Source organism: Mobula birostris, chromosome 9 (genome assembly GCF_030028105.1).
Source record: "Mobula birostris isolate sMobBir1 chromosome 9, sMobBir1.hap1, whole genome shotgun sequence".
Lineage (NCBI taxonomy): Eukaryota > Metazoa > Chordata > Chondrichthyes > Myliobatiformes > Myliobatidae > Mobula > Mobula birostris.
The window spans coordinates 125,517,851-125,531,914 of NC_092378.1; the positions used below are offsets into that span (position 1 = coordinate 125,517,851).

A 14,064-nucleotide genomic window follows, 5' to 3' on the forward strand; every position below is an offset into this window, starting at 1 on the left:
GGACAAGAAACAAGTCCATAAAGGAAAAGATTCCTTTATTCCTCCAAAGAGAAAAGGTAGGATCATTAAGTGAAGGTTTAAATAAATAGTTTCGATAAATTAAACTAAAAAGGTTAATTTTTTTAAGATTAAAAAACTTACAAAACTGATACCAAATTCGTAATGATTGATTAATCATAGGATTTATATTTAAAATAGAAATTTTTGCTAATTGTACAGGTAAAGGAGCTAATAACGAAGCTAAATGAAATTGTTTCACAGTTTTCAATTCCAAGTCAACCCAAGATGGTCATTCCTTTTTATCGGTCCAATATGACCAAGAACACACATAACATATATTAACCGCCCAATAATACATTCTTAAATTAGGCAAAGTAAGACCTCCATCCTTTTTTAATTTTTGTAAATGACATTTTCCAATTCTTGGTCTTTTATTATTATTATTCCAAAAAAATATGACCTTCATGGAAGAGTCATCAGAAGAAAACCTTTCCTGCATCCTCACCACAAAATTCAGCATCAGAAGTTTGCAAAGGAACATCTAAACAAGCCTGATGCATTTTGGAAACAAGTCCTGTGGACTGATGAAGTTAAGCTAGAACTTTTTGCCCGCAATGAGCAAAGGTATATTTGGAGAAAAAAGGGTGCAGAATTTCATGAACAGAACCCCTCGCCAACTCTTAAGCATGGGGGTGGATCGTGCCAGTGGCATGGGGAACATTTCACTGGTAGAGGGAAGAATGAATTCAATTAAGTACCAGCAAATTCTGGAAGCAAATATCATACCGTCTGTAAAAAAGCTGAAGATGAAAAGAGGATGGCTTCTACAACAGGATAATGATCCTAAACACACCTCAAAATCCACAATGGACTACCCCAAGAGGCGCAAGCTGAAGGTTTTGCAATGGCCCTCACAGTCCCCCGACTTAAATATCATCGAAATTCTGTGGATTGACCTCAAAAGAGCGGTGCATGCAAGACGGCCCAAGAATCTCACAGAGCTAGAAGCCTTTTGCAAGGTAGAATAGGCGAAAATCCCCCAGACAAGAATTGAAAGACTCTTAGCTGGCTACAGAAAGCATTTACAAGCTGAGATACTTGCCAAAGGGGGTGTTACTAAGTACTGACCATGCAGGGTGCTTCGGGCCTTTTTCCTTTTTTGTTATTTTGAAACTGTAAAAGATGGAAATAAAAAAGTAATCTTGCTTAAAATATTAAAGAAATGTGCCATCTTTAACTTTATGCCTTTTGGAAATCAGGTCATCTTTTACTTGTTATCTATTCACAGTAACAGAAGTTTTGACCGGGGTGCCCAAACTTTTGTGTGCCACTGTATGTATACTATATACAACCTTCAGACTGGTCTCCTTAAAGGCAGCCACAAAACAAAGAAACCCAATAGTACCCATTAAAAAAGACAGTTAACACCCAGTGTGCAAAAAAAATCATACAAACAATAAAAAGTAAGCAAATAACATTGAGAACTAAAGTTAAGGAAAGTGAGCTCACAGCCCCTAAGACTTTCAACAGTGCAGCTGGTCCAGGAGCCAGTTAGTTGCAGGCCACAGCCTCAGTTCAGCGCAGCAAAGAGTAAAACTCGCTGACCAGTGAACTGAAAACTGGCCCATTTCTCTCCTCTGGCCTTGACACTCTGATCTTTTCAATCAGGCCAATCCACTTAAATCCGCCAAACATTGAGTTGTTCCTCGCTGTCAGACCCGGGCCCTGCTGCTTCGATGTGCTCTGTTGAAACTCACAATTTACATGTTGCCTTTTCTAATTGTAGGAAGGTCCAATGATTCATTCGGGTGCTGTTATTGCAGCTGGTATTTCACAAGGGAGATCCTCAACATTAAAGAAAGACTTCAAGGTCAGTTTTGCTACTTACTTTCACAGGTCAACCAATGCATAAGTGTTAACTTTGTCAAGAAATGTAGAAAGAAATAGTATTAGCATCAGTTAAAAGCAAAACCATAAAATGTTAAAAACACTTAACAGGATGGGCTGCAACTGTGGAAGGGAAATTGAGTTAACCTTTAATCAATACATTGAAGGTAAGACAACAAGAGTTAACGAATAAACTTTTCTCAGACTTCCACCTGGGTACAGGTATTGATTGCAACTGACGCTTTGATAGTAAAGTCTTCCATTTTCTTCAGGGATCATTCCTAAACAAGATGGCAGAGTTTTTCATTCAAACGTCAGTTATAGTTGATACCTGTACCCTCTGGAAGCCTGAGAAGAGTTAATTTGTCTTGTATGCTGAGAAGGCACTAGATCCATTGTTTTTAAACAAGTGTTAAGTTGCAAAAGAGATTTGAGTTTGAGGGAAATGGATAGAATGAAAGGAATATTTCTGACAAACTGAGAGCAGGTGATTTCGGTGCATAAGAAGCTGCTTAATAGTTCAATAAGGGCATTTGAAGACAAAAATGAACCAATTTTGAAATGTATAAAAATGAGGTAAAATGCTGCTGACGGATACAAACTGACTAATTGCAGGGTAAATATTGTACGTGGAGATTACTTACTTTGTGTATAAAATTTAGTGGAAATTTTAAGGTAAAAGTATTAATATTTTGTGAACTAGTATGCAATTTCATTCCATCCTGATTTTGCTCCTTCTTTGGATGAATATCATGCAGAAACTCCCAAGAACTACAGGGTTAAAATATCATGTAATATCAGTAAAATCTCCAACCTTTGTTTATCTCTGTGCTGATTAGGAGAAAGCAAAAGATGGGTGTATGTGTTTCAACTCCCTGTGGTGCTCGGTTGTGCATATAACCTGTAGCCCCAGAAGTCCCAACACACTAGACCATTGCTATACTGCAATAAGGAATGTTTACTATTCCATGCCCAGACTGCATTTCAGGAACTATGATCACTTGGCTGTCCTCCTCCTACCTGCATACAGACCGAGGCTAAAGAACAAGACTCCTGCGATGAAGACAACAAAGAGTTTGTTACAGGAGGCAGAGAAACAGCTACATGATTGCTTCAAGTTGGTGGACTGGGCCTTGTTTAAAGACACATAAGAGGATTTACATGAACACACCATGTTTGTCATGGAATTTATTAAAACAATTGTCAATGATTGTGTCTCCACAAAATCATTGAGGCTCTTCCCTGGTTAGGTTCATAGCAGATGCCATTTCATTGGCTTGTTACTCAACCCTGGAACATCTGGACAGAAAGATGAAAACATCAGGATGCTCTTTATTGATTCCAGCTTGGCTTTCCATAGTATCATCTCCAGCAACTTATCAGTAAGCTTCAAAACCTTGTCCTCAATACCTCCTTGTGCAATTGGATCCTTGATTGTGCCACTTGTGGACCTCAGTCAGTTTGGATTGGCAACAACATCTCCATATTGTTCATCGGCAGAGGTGCACCACAAGGCTGTGTGCTTAGCTCTGTGTTCTACTTGCTCTATAAGGGTTCATTATTTTCTTTGCTGATGACACCTCCATCATTGGCTGAATCAAAGGTGGTGATGAATCAGCATATAGAGGGGGATTGAAAATCCACAACAACAACCTCTTACTCAATATCAGCAAGTTCAAGGAGCTGTTTATTGACTTTAGGAGTAGGTAATTGGAGGTTCATGAGCCAGTCCTCATCAGGGGATCAGAGGTGGAGAAGGTCAGCAACTTTGTTATCACTTCAGAGGGTCTGTCCTGGACCCAGCACCTTAAAACAATTGTGAAGAAAGTACAGCAGCGCCTCTACTTCCTTAGAAGTTTGCGAAGATTCAGGATGACACCTAAAACTTTTGACTGACAGACTTCTAAAGGTGTGTGGTGGAGACTATATTGACTGGTTGCATCACGTCTGGTATGAATACATTAATGCCCTTGAATGGAAAATCCTACAAAATTACAGCACAGTCCATCATGGGTAAAGCCCTTCCCACCATTGAGCATGTCTACGTGGAGAGATGTCGCAGGAAAGCAACATCCATCATCAAGGTTCTCTACCCCCAGGTCATGCTCTCTTCTCGCTGCTGCCATCAGGAAGAAAGTACAGGAGTCTAGGATCTCGCACTAGCAGGCTCAGGAACAGTTATTACTCCTCAACCATCAGGCTCTTGAACCACTTGCAACAACTTCACTCAGCTGCACTCGCCTCATCCCTGATCTGTTCCCACAACCTATGTACTCACTTTCTCACTCTTCACCTCATTTTGTCGACATTTATTACTTATTTATTACTATTATTATCATTATTTCTGTATATGCTCAGTGTGTTATCTTTTGTAATTGGTAGTTTGTCAGTCCTGTTGGGTGCAGTCTTTCATTGTTTCTATTGTGTTTCTTGGATTTACTCTATTGTGCTTCTTGTGTATGCCTGCAAATAACCGAATTTTAGGAATGTATATGGTGACATATGCAGAATGTACTTTGATAATAAATTTACTTTGAACTTTGCATGTTATTTGAAAATTTATGGATATAATTCTTTTGAAGAAGTTAATATTCTGAAATATTTCTCAACTGTCATTGACATAAAGACATTCAAAGAACTTTAAATGAAAGGATACTCCTGCAACTGGGGGCAAGATCGATTTCTGTATTGTTATTGTCCAGTGGACAAGCTGAAATCATGTAGAAAATAGAGAAAGTTAAGTGTCTTTTGCTTCTCTGTTTCAGATATTTGAGTATTTTCGTAGAGATACTGAAAAAAGAGATTTTGTATCTGCTGGAGCTGCAGCAGGAGTTTCTGCTGCTTTTGGTGCCCCAGTAGGTAAGCAGTAATGCACTTACATTGAGTATCTAAAGACCACATAGAACTTATAGGTTAGTTTACAGAATATTCCAGTAGTTCCTAAACACAATATTTTCATGTAGATGAGGCTTTACTTTTGAACCTTCAAGAGGAAATCTTAAATTCTGCCTGAGGGTCATGAAAGATCAAAGTAGGATCTGCTTAATAGTTAGTAGAATCCATGATGTACCTCAAAAGAACATTTGTGGAAGCCCTGCTAGCCTCATCAATTTTGTTAACTTTGCTTCCAACTTCTGCCCTGCTCTTAAATTTACTTCATCCATCTTTGACACCTCTCTCACCTTTCTTGAAGTCTCTACATCCATCTTCAGAGACAGATTATCTACAGGCATCTTTTACAAACCCACGTACTCCCACAGTTATATTGGCTATGCCTCCTACCCTGTCACTTGTAAAAATGCTATTCTCTTTGCTCAGTTCCTCCACCTCTTCTGTATTTATTCTCAGGATGAGACTTTCTATTGCATGATATCTGAAATTTGCCCTTTTTTTTCAGAAAATAGGGTTTTCCTCCCACCACTACAGATGCTACCATCACCTTTATCTCTTCCATTTCCTGCATGCCTGCCCTTAGCCCAGTCTCCCAGTCCTGTACATAAGAGGAATGGAGTACCACTTGTCCTTGTCTGCCACCCACAAGCCTCAGCATCCAACACATTATTCTCTGCATGCAATGCTCCAGACTAACTGGAGTTTTATAAAGCTGCAGCATAACTTCCTGGCCCTTGAACTCACTGCCTCGATTAATAAAGGAAAGTATGCAATTTGCCTTCTTATTTCCCCTATCAAACTGTGTAGTCACTTCTGGGAGCCCAAAATTCCTCTGTTTCTCAATACTGTTAAAGATCTTGTCATTAACACTGCACAGAATTGGAAAAAGTTGCAAATTGAGCTAATTTCATCATGGGCACTAGCCTCCCCAGCATCGAGGACATCTTCAAAAGATAACACCTCAAAAAAGGATCAAGGACTTGAATCAGGATTAATATCACTGGCGTATGTCATGAAATATGTTATTGTGCAGCAGCAGTGCAGTTGATAATAAAAAAGCTATAAAATTACAATAAAACATTAAAAAATTAAACTAAGTAAGTAGTATAAAGAGAGAGCAAATAGAAAAAGAATCGTCGTGTACATGGATTCAGTGTCCATTCAGAAATTAGAAATTGTTCCTAAAATATTGAGTGTGTGTCTTAGGCACCTGTACCTCCTCCTTGATGGTAGCAATGAGAAGAGGGCACGTCCTGGGTGATGGGCATCCTTAATGATGGATGTAGCCTTTTTGAAGCATCAACTTATGAAGATGTCCTCAGTGCTGGGAAGGCTAGTGTCCATGATGGAGTGGGCTGAGTTTGCAACTTTCTGCAATCTTTTCTGATCCTGTGCAATGACCCCTCCATACCAGATGGTAATGCAGCTAGTTTGAATGCTTTCCACAGTACATCTGCAGAAATTTGCTAGAGTCCTTAGTGACAAACCAAATCTCCTCAAACTCCCAATGAAATATAGGCACTACTGTGCTGCCTTTATATCAATAATGGAGACCATTGTTCACAATTAATTGTCATGTTTAGCTTCACTGCTATGGTAATCGTTATACAATTAATTTTTGTACTAATCTTGATTTTTTTGCACTTTGAAAAGATAGAAAATGTGAAAAGTTGACGGATCCCCATTCTAAACTGAGTATTTCCTAGCTGAAAAGAACAGCCAAATTTTAGCCCGTCATTATTTTTCTATTTGAGTTATGATTTGGGAAATTAATGTTTTTTACCCCATGATTTGTGGTTAAGGATACATTGTAATATGGATTAAAGTCTTGTTATTTTTTTAAAAATTATATTCTTTTACCTACCATTGTCAAATTGAATGATTGTTTTACAATTCAGCCTCCTCATAATGTATAATTAATTTTGTAGGTGGTGTTCTTTTCAGCTTGGAAGAAGGGGCTTCTTTCTGGAACCAAATGCTGACCTGGCGTATTGTAAGTAGACAGAGGCTTCCAAAATAGAATACCTAAAGGTTACCATAGCAATTGTGGCATGTATGATCGTCTTCACCACCTCCTGAGATACTGTGCAAGAACCCATTCTCTTGTCCGTTCATAGTTCTACCTAAATCTTTTCATTCTTCCTCAAACTGCACCACGCTGCTCAGTAATTCAATTTCTTTCCTCTCAGCACTGATAGCAGTCATCCTGGCCGGAAACGATGTTCATAGTGTCTGGAACACTGGTTCATCTTCTAAAACTCTTAGCATGTTTGCTGCTTCAACCTTCTCCAATATTGATTTCTCATGATATACCAATGTGAAGCTGTTCTCTAGCTCCTGCTTGTACCCAAGTTAGCAGAGCAATGACATTATTGTCTAGAGCTTCCCCTCTGCTTGTGTAGCCACTGTTCTTTCTCTTGAGTTTTTGCCTTCCTTGTCACTATCACAGGTTTTCCCAGATTACATTATCAGATCCAGGAGAATGGATGCTGGCGATTTACTTCCAAGTTCAAGAATAGCAGGAACTGGACTGCAAATTGAATCTTAAAATGCAACTACCTGAAATCTAGGTTGCGTGGCAGTTTTGAAACAATTCTATTGCTCCAGATTTTATACAGTGTGTCTTAAAGGAAAGATTGGTGTAACTATCATGACTGATTTCCAGTTTGCAGTGTGTTTGCTTCCAGCATTTCGAACAGTCTCTGAAAATAAGCGCTTCCTTATGCTGACAGTACATTTCTACCGGACTGTAATTTATTTCTTTAAGGTGAATTTGATCCTTAGAATCTACCATCTTTATTCCAGTTCTTTGCTTCAATGATTTCAACATTTACTTTGAACTTTGTCCTGAGTATCTACCATGGCAATCCAGGTGATCTGTCAAGTCCAGGTTTGATAAACTTTGGACAATTTCAAAGTGAGGTAAGAAAAAGTCAAACAATTTTATAACTGAAACATTTGGTTATTTCATTATGAATATATTGAATAAAGTGCAGTTTCATGTAAAAATACACAAACATAGCAAGTGTTATTTCTGTTTGGGACGGACTATCTTCATGATTGATCGCAGAATTATAGAATTATAACGCAGAAAGATGCCCTTGCCCCTGTTGTAGGAGTGGGAGGGGGATGGATAAGTATTATCCAGACTTAATGCACACAAAATGCTGGAGGAACTCAACAAGTCATGAAGTATAAATGTAAAGAAATAAACAGTTGACATTTCAGACCGAGTGCTTATGAAGGGTCTTGGCCCAAAATGTCAACTGTTTATTCCTTTTCATAGATGCTGCCTGATCTGCTGAGTTCCTCCAGCTTTTATAGTATGTGTGTTACTCTGGATTTCCAACATTGGAAGAATTTCTCAGGCTTGTGGTCAGATCAGTATTGCTTCCCAGTCCCTGACTGTGGCCTTGCTCATTCAAGTTCAATCAATGTCAGAATTTTTATTCTTAGTAAGCGTTGCTTATTTATGGTTGAGAAGTAGGTCAGGAAATCGAATTGTTCCTGTATTGTTCTCATAGTCTTGGCAGGAGAATTACAATAGTTTTGCAACAATATAATATTAAAATAAAAATGTAACAATTTTTAGGGCTATATTTTAATCACTTCTGTGATTTCTCTTGATTTATTTACATTGCAACTTTTGTTTTTGTGTGCAAGAGTTATTCTAATTTTTGCTGGGGTTTCCCTCCTTGTGGGTGTGATAGCATGGGGTGCTTTCTATATTAGTACCGATAAATAGTATTTCGTTCTTGAACTAGTAGGAAACTGGAAATGAAAGGACAGTGAAGATATTTTGGGAGTTTACGCACAGCAGTTGTTTGAACCTAATTTGTCCAAGAAACAGAACACTTCAATTTGCTCAGCAGCTGGATTGCATTTGTATTGAATGTTAGTTAGACCACCTTATGGAGTAGTTTCTGGTATTTTTTTTTTTGCATCATCTGAGGTGTCTGAGCTTGTAGTACGTACAGTATAGGTGTCCTAGGATTATGGAGGATCTTTCTGATTGTGATATATGATATGAAGCATTTAAGATTTTAAATAATTTTGATAGATTTTATTATAAAGAAACTATTGCTTCCAATGAAAAGAGTATTGGGAGGATATTTTCTTTTTTGGGAATTATAGTAGATAATAAATTATTACTAATTTAGGAGAGAAATTGGAAAGAAACTTGTCATTCAAAGACCAATAGGAACTTGAAATCCTCAGTATGTTTTTAATATTCATGATGGAATGGTCATGTTCGTTATACATTTTTACAGGCAATGTTTTGACACACCAAATATTACTTCTGTTCTGCATGTTATAAATGACCTTCCAAAATTACTAACACATCCAAATCACTTCCATAGAGTATGCTAACTGTGGAGTATAAAAATTGTGGGTAGCTTAATGATTCATGTCTTTTTTTTTGAAGTGAGATTAGTTAATGTTCTGGAAAAATGGTAATTGTTTGACTGTTTAAAATACATAATTTGTTTACTTGAAGCACTTAAGATTTTAAATAATTTTGGTAGGTTTTATTACAAAGAAGCTATTGCTTCCAATGGAAGGAGTAATGGGAAGACATAATCCTTTCTGGGAATATAGTAGATACTAATTGATATTATTAACAGATCTTAGAGTAGATTTTAAAGCTTATATTTATAATGATTATCTGGTACCCAACTGCAGTTAGCTTTAATACTTTATTATTTTGGCTAATACTGTGTTAATAAAGTACAAATTTACAAAGTAGTTCTCTGCTTGACTTGGAAAGAATAAATTCTATTTTCTTATTAGTGTGATTAAGAATTAAACTTTGAAGGATACTTGCTATGAACTGTTGGCTTTCCAAGCTGTGATGCAGAGTGATGAACAAACATGTCCAATGACAATTTAAATTTATGAAATTTAGACTAGAATTTTAATGATTCTTAGTAGAATACGTAATTTAATACAAAACAGAGTAAAGGAAAAATAGGCTTTGTGCACATTTAGGCTCAATTTCTGTTGCAAGTTTTCTTTTCATTTTATCAAATCTGCTTTGCTTTGATTTGTCATTCTCAATTTATAGTGTCAACATTTCTTAGTTCATTTAATTTATATTATCAACCTTTAATCATTTAACTGTTTACTTATCTTAGTTAAAACAATTTTTTGGTTTATTGAATATGTTAGTTATTACTGAATATTGTAAAATAACTTGATAATTTCATTTACTAAACTAGAAAGCTATGGTATTAATTGCTCAATTTCAATTTATTTTACTTTCTTAACAGGCTGTACAATATAACTGGTATGAAATCCCTGTGTTTATATGTGTGGGTGCAATTGGTATGTATTTTTTTTTTATCTAGATAAAATATAGGCAACCCACCAAATAATATACTTTTTGATTATGGCATCATAGCCCATGCTCAGTCATCAAGGATTAATAATAATTAGTTTTAACAGTGTTTAAAAACTAATTAAATATCCACATATAAACTTTATCCTGTATGACTTCAGGGAGGAACTTGCTTCAAGAATGAATTTACTTTTGGGTTTCATATTTCTGATTTGATGTTACCTGAATTACTTCTATTAAACTATTGTAATACCATTACTTTTAGTTATCTGTTTTTTAATGTATCACAACAGTTTTCCTTAAGATTTTTTACCTCTGTAACTGAACTATATAGTTATTTTGTATTTGTGGATGCACCTTTTCAATTCACTTCTGATGTCAGTAGAGTACTTGTAAAGGCTGGGTATAGCTTTTCCCTCACTATCAACATCTGGCTATTGGAGTGCAAAGTATTTCTCTTACAGGAAATTGTAATAAAATCTCATGCAAAATAAAAATAAAATATCTAAGGCTAAGCTTTGGTGGTCAGCTTTGCTTTCCACACCACCAATATTGAATTGAGAAGTTATCCATAAAGTCAGCTTAACTATGAATATTTGTTCATAAAACAGAAGACATTTGAGTATTTGTCAGCTTGTACTTTGCTTGCTTCCTCTATACTGTTGCCATTGTAATTGATATCGTAGCTCTTTCATTCTTTGGTTGTTAACCTTAACATCATATGGACCTTTTGTTAACTTGTCATCGTTAAGTGTATTTTCATGACAGGGTCTTCAGAGTTGCATGAAGACATTTGCTATTCTTCCACAATGTTATAATTTTGCTGATTCCTAGAGTCCAGTGCTTATATTAGGCTATCATATAGAGATATGGTTACTTTGGTATTCATTTTTGAATTCCCAAATGAGTTTGCCACATAGACCAATACAAGTGGCAAAAAATCTGAAACAGATAAATCTTAAACCACTCAGTACTTACTGCGGTACCTGTGGAGCTGGAAACTGAATGAATGTTTCCATGTTTAAATGAATGCAATATTTATTTCAAAATCAGTATCAAAAATTCTTCCTAGGGTAACTGAAGGGCTCACTAGATACCCCTATTTAATTTGCACCGATGGCTTCCATGATTTCTTTAGAATTACTTTCTTCTCGGTGCCAAGTGAGTACATGCTTGTGCCTGTGTAACAGATCTTATTGCTTTCTATAATCATGTTCCACATTGATCTGTCTGGAACCATTCTCCAAGTGTGCACTTCATCATTCCATCTTTCAGGCTGTGCAGTTCTGTCCAAGAGTTGCACCTAGCTCTGTATACATTTTTTAACCTTCATGTCTTGCAGTAAATACTGCACTGCCATTTCCATTCTACAAACTTCACTGTTTTTAACTATAGATTCTCTTTGCATGTTCATTTTTTTTGGATTAAACAACAGCTGCGGATGGTGTATTTTGCACAGGTTGAATTCCGGGAGAAATTGTTCTTGTTAGATACTTCTTGTAACTTCCAATTCGTAAGGAAATCAAAAATAATTAACTAGTTTTTGTTTATAATTGCTGTGGCAGGTAGAATTGAACAAACTTTTCTGATCATTTATAAAACCTATTAAATTATTACATTGTCCCTATTTCAGGTGGCATACTGGGTGCAGTATTCAATAGACTAAATTACTGTCTTACCATGTTTAGAATCAGGTAAGTTCTTCAAAACTTCCCCCTTCCATGCCACCTTTATTCTGGCTTCTGCCCTCTTCCTTTCCAGTACAGATGAAGGGTCTCAGGCCGAAATGTTAACTGTTTATTGCCCTCCATTGATGCTGCCTGAGTTTCTTCAGCATTTTGTGTCCTAAAGTTCTAAAAATAACTTTTAATTCTTAAGAATAATTTTTGTTTAATTAAAGTGGACACGTTGAGAGAGAAATGCAAGCAGTGGTATCTGTAGAGATTTGTTTAAAAACACTTTATAAAAATAATTCTTCATAAAAAGAATTATAATTATTACCTAGATTTGTTTTATTTGTAGTGGCTTTGATGACAAATTTAACTTGGAACCAAATTGGTTTGTAATTTTGTGATCCACAATTCTGAATTGGGGAAATTAAGTTTTGTATATTCAGAGCAAAGTTCTATGAACGAGTGCAGAGTATTTGCTGAAAAGCACATCTGTGAAATATATTTTTAAGATTTAATTGTCAACAACAAACTAGCAGTAAGCAAGTTCAGCTTTGAGCTTGCTTTACCAATTTGTTAGCTTGAGACAGCTGGATTATTGTGTATTTGATCCACACCCTTTTGATACTCTTGCGCAACAAAATTCTTTTGATCTGAAATTTTTAATTGATTCACTTGCAGCCTTGTAGGGAAAGGATTTCAGATTTTCATCTCCCAGGGGTAGAAGATGAAAAGAATTCTTCCTGGATTATCAAATGATATTACAACAGTTTTGGGATGATTTCTGTATCCTTTTCACCCTCTCGAGACAAATTAGTTTCTCTTTCACATCTATAAGTTCTATTTCCTAGGCATCAATTATGGACTTCAGTGTCACTTTTGATTAGGATTTGAGTTTAAGTTTGTGCTGTTACTACCTCATCCACTTCTCTGATATAAACTTAACACATTTTGTTTTGTATGGAGATGAAGCTCAACGTTTTATTTGGACTTTCTTATTACTATTTATTTTCTCTACACTTTTTTTCCAAAATTATGTGCATTCCTTTCTTTGCTGTACCAAGTTTAAAGAAAAATGTTTAAATGCACTATGTACAGTAATCCCCGATTACTAAAATAACTAGCTTGACCTTAGAAAAAAAAATCTAAATAAAATACTGGCTGCTGCAAAAATCTTCAGAGTTAATTAAGGACACGATGAGCTGCAGCTGTGCATTTTCAGTGCTGCTGTCTGATTAGGTTTCCATGTCCGCTGTGTATGGAACAAAACAATGTATTCATTATCACAGATCTTGTACTTGCTCTTAAAGGAATGCAGCTGACTTACCAACTGCTTTAGTTCTTTCTTTATAATCTGCAAGTATTGGAAATATTTAGATTATCATTTCACTTTTTATACACGTGGAACATGAAGGCTAAATCATGCTAATCCAGCCCCTGTTTTCTACCATTTCCAGCAGTTCTCTCCCATTTCCCCTTTTGCATAAGTAAGCACAGTAGTAAATCTGATAGAGATTTGCGAATTAAGTTTTGATTAAGTTACCAAATTAATGAACTGTACAGGTTTATGGAAGAGAACATTAACTTGCTTTTATTGTGTCCAAAAAGGTATATTCATCGTCCTTGCCTACAAGTAATTGAGGCAATGCTAGTTGGAGCAGTGACAGCTACAGTGTCTTTCGTTATGATTTATGCTATGTATTCCAGTGACTGCCAACCTCTTGGAGAAGATCCTATTAAATATCCCCTTCAAGTAAGTTTTTGTCATTTCTTCAGAAAATTTATGGCATTGGTTTTCGGAAATCAATTTTTATTTAACAGCTCTTTTGGGAGGAAAGAGTGGGTATGGAAACATTGCAGATTAATTTGCATGTTTATGTTAGTTTAAATAATTGCTGTTTGGGTGCAGAAAATCGTACAGGACCTCCTCAGTGATCCAAGCTGGTAGTATTAAGAAAACTGAGGAATCAACTAACCAACTGGGAGTTTTATTTGTAGCTTGCATATGAAAGTTAGTCATATGGGTAAGGTACTGAAGGGTGATCTGCATCAATGATGCTATGTCCAGGTACTCAATGTGTGGAAAGGAGAAAAAAATGACTAAAATCAAAAAGAAATCATCCATATGTAATTATTTAATCAGAACTATAGTGGTAAATACAATGTTAAACATGATCTCAGCTATTTAACTATTGCAGGTAAATAACAGAAACTGTGCACGATTCAGCAATTTATATTGCATATTCGTTTCTGTTTTTCTACAAGCAGTCTGCTCAT

The 14,064-nt window shown here is 36.1% G+C and overlaps 1 protein-coding gene across 2 annotated transcripts in view; it reads left to right on the top strand.

The window, feature by feature from the left end:
- Positions 1–14,064, top strand: part of clcn7 (chloride channel 7) — a 71,170-nt gene that overhangs the window by 27,171 nt on the left and 29,935 nt on the right. For both annotated transcript variants that reach the window (XM_072268758.1, XM_072268759.1), the window contains 7 exons: positions 1,787–1,870; positions 4,653–4,746; positions 6,708–6,772; positions 7,585–7,701; positions 10,050–10,104; positions 11,751–11,811; positions 13,396–13,540. In XM_072268758.1, the coding sequence (XP_072124859.1) occupies positions 1,787–1,870; positions 4,653–4,746; positions 6,708–6,772; positions 7,585–7,701; positions 10,050–10,104; positions 11,751–11,811; positions 13,396–13,540 (621 nt within the window). The remainder of the gene's footprint in view (positions 1–1,786; positions 1,871–4,652; positions 4,747–6,707; positions 6,773–7,584; positions 7,702–10,049; positions 10,105–11,750; positions 11,812–13,395; positions 13,541–14,064) is intronic.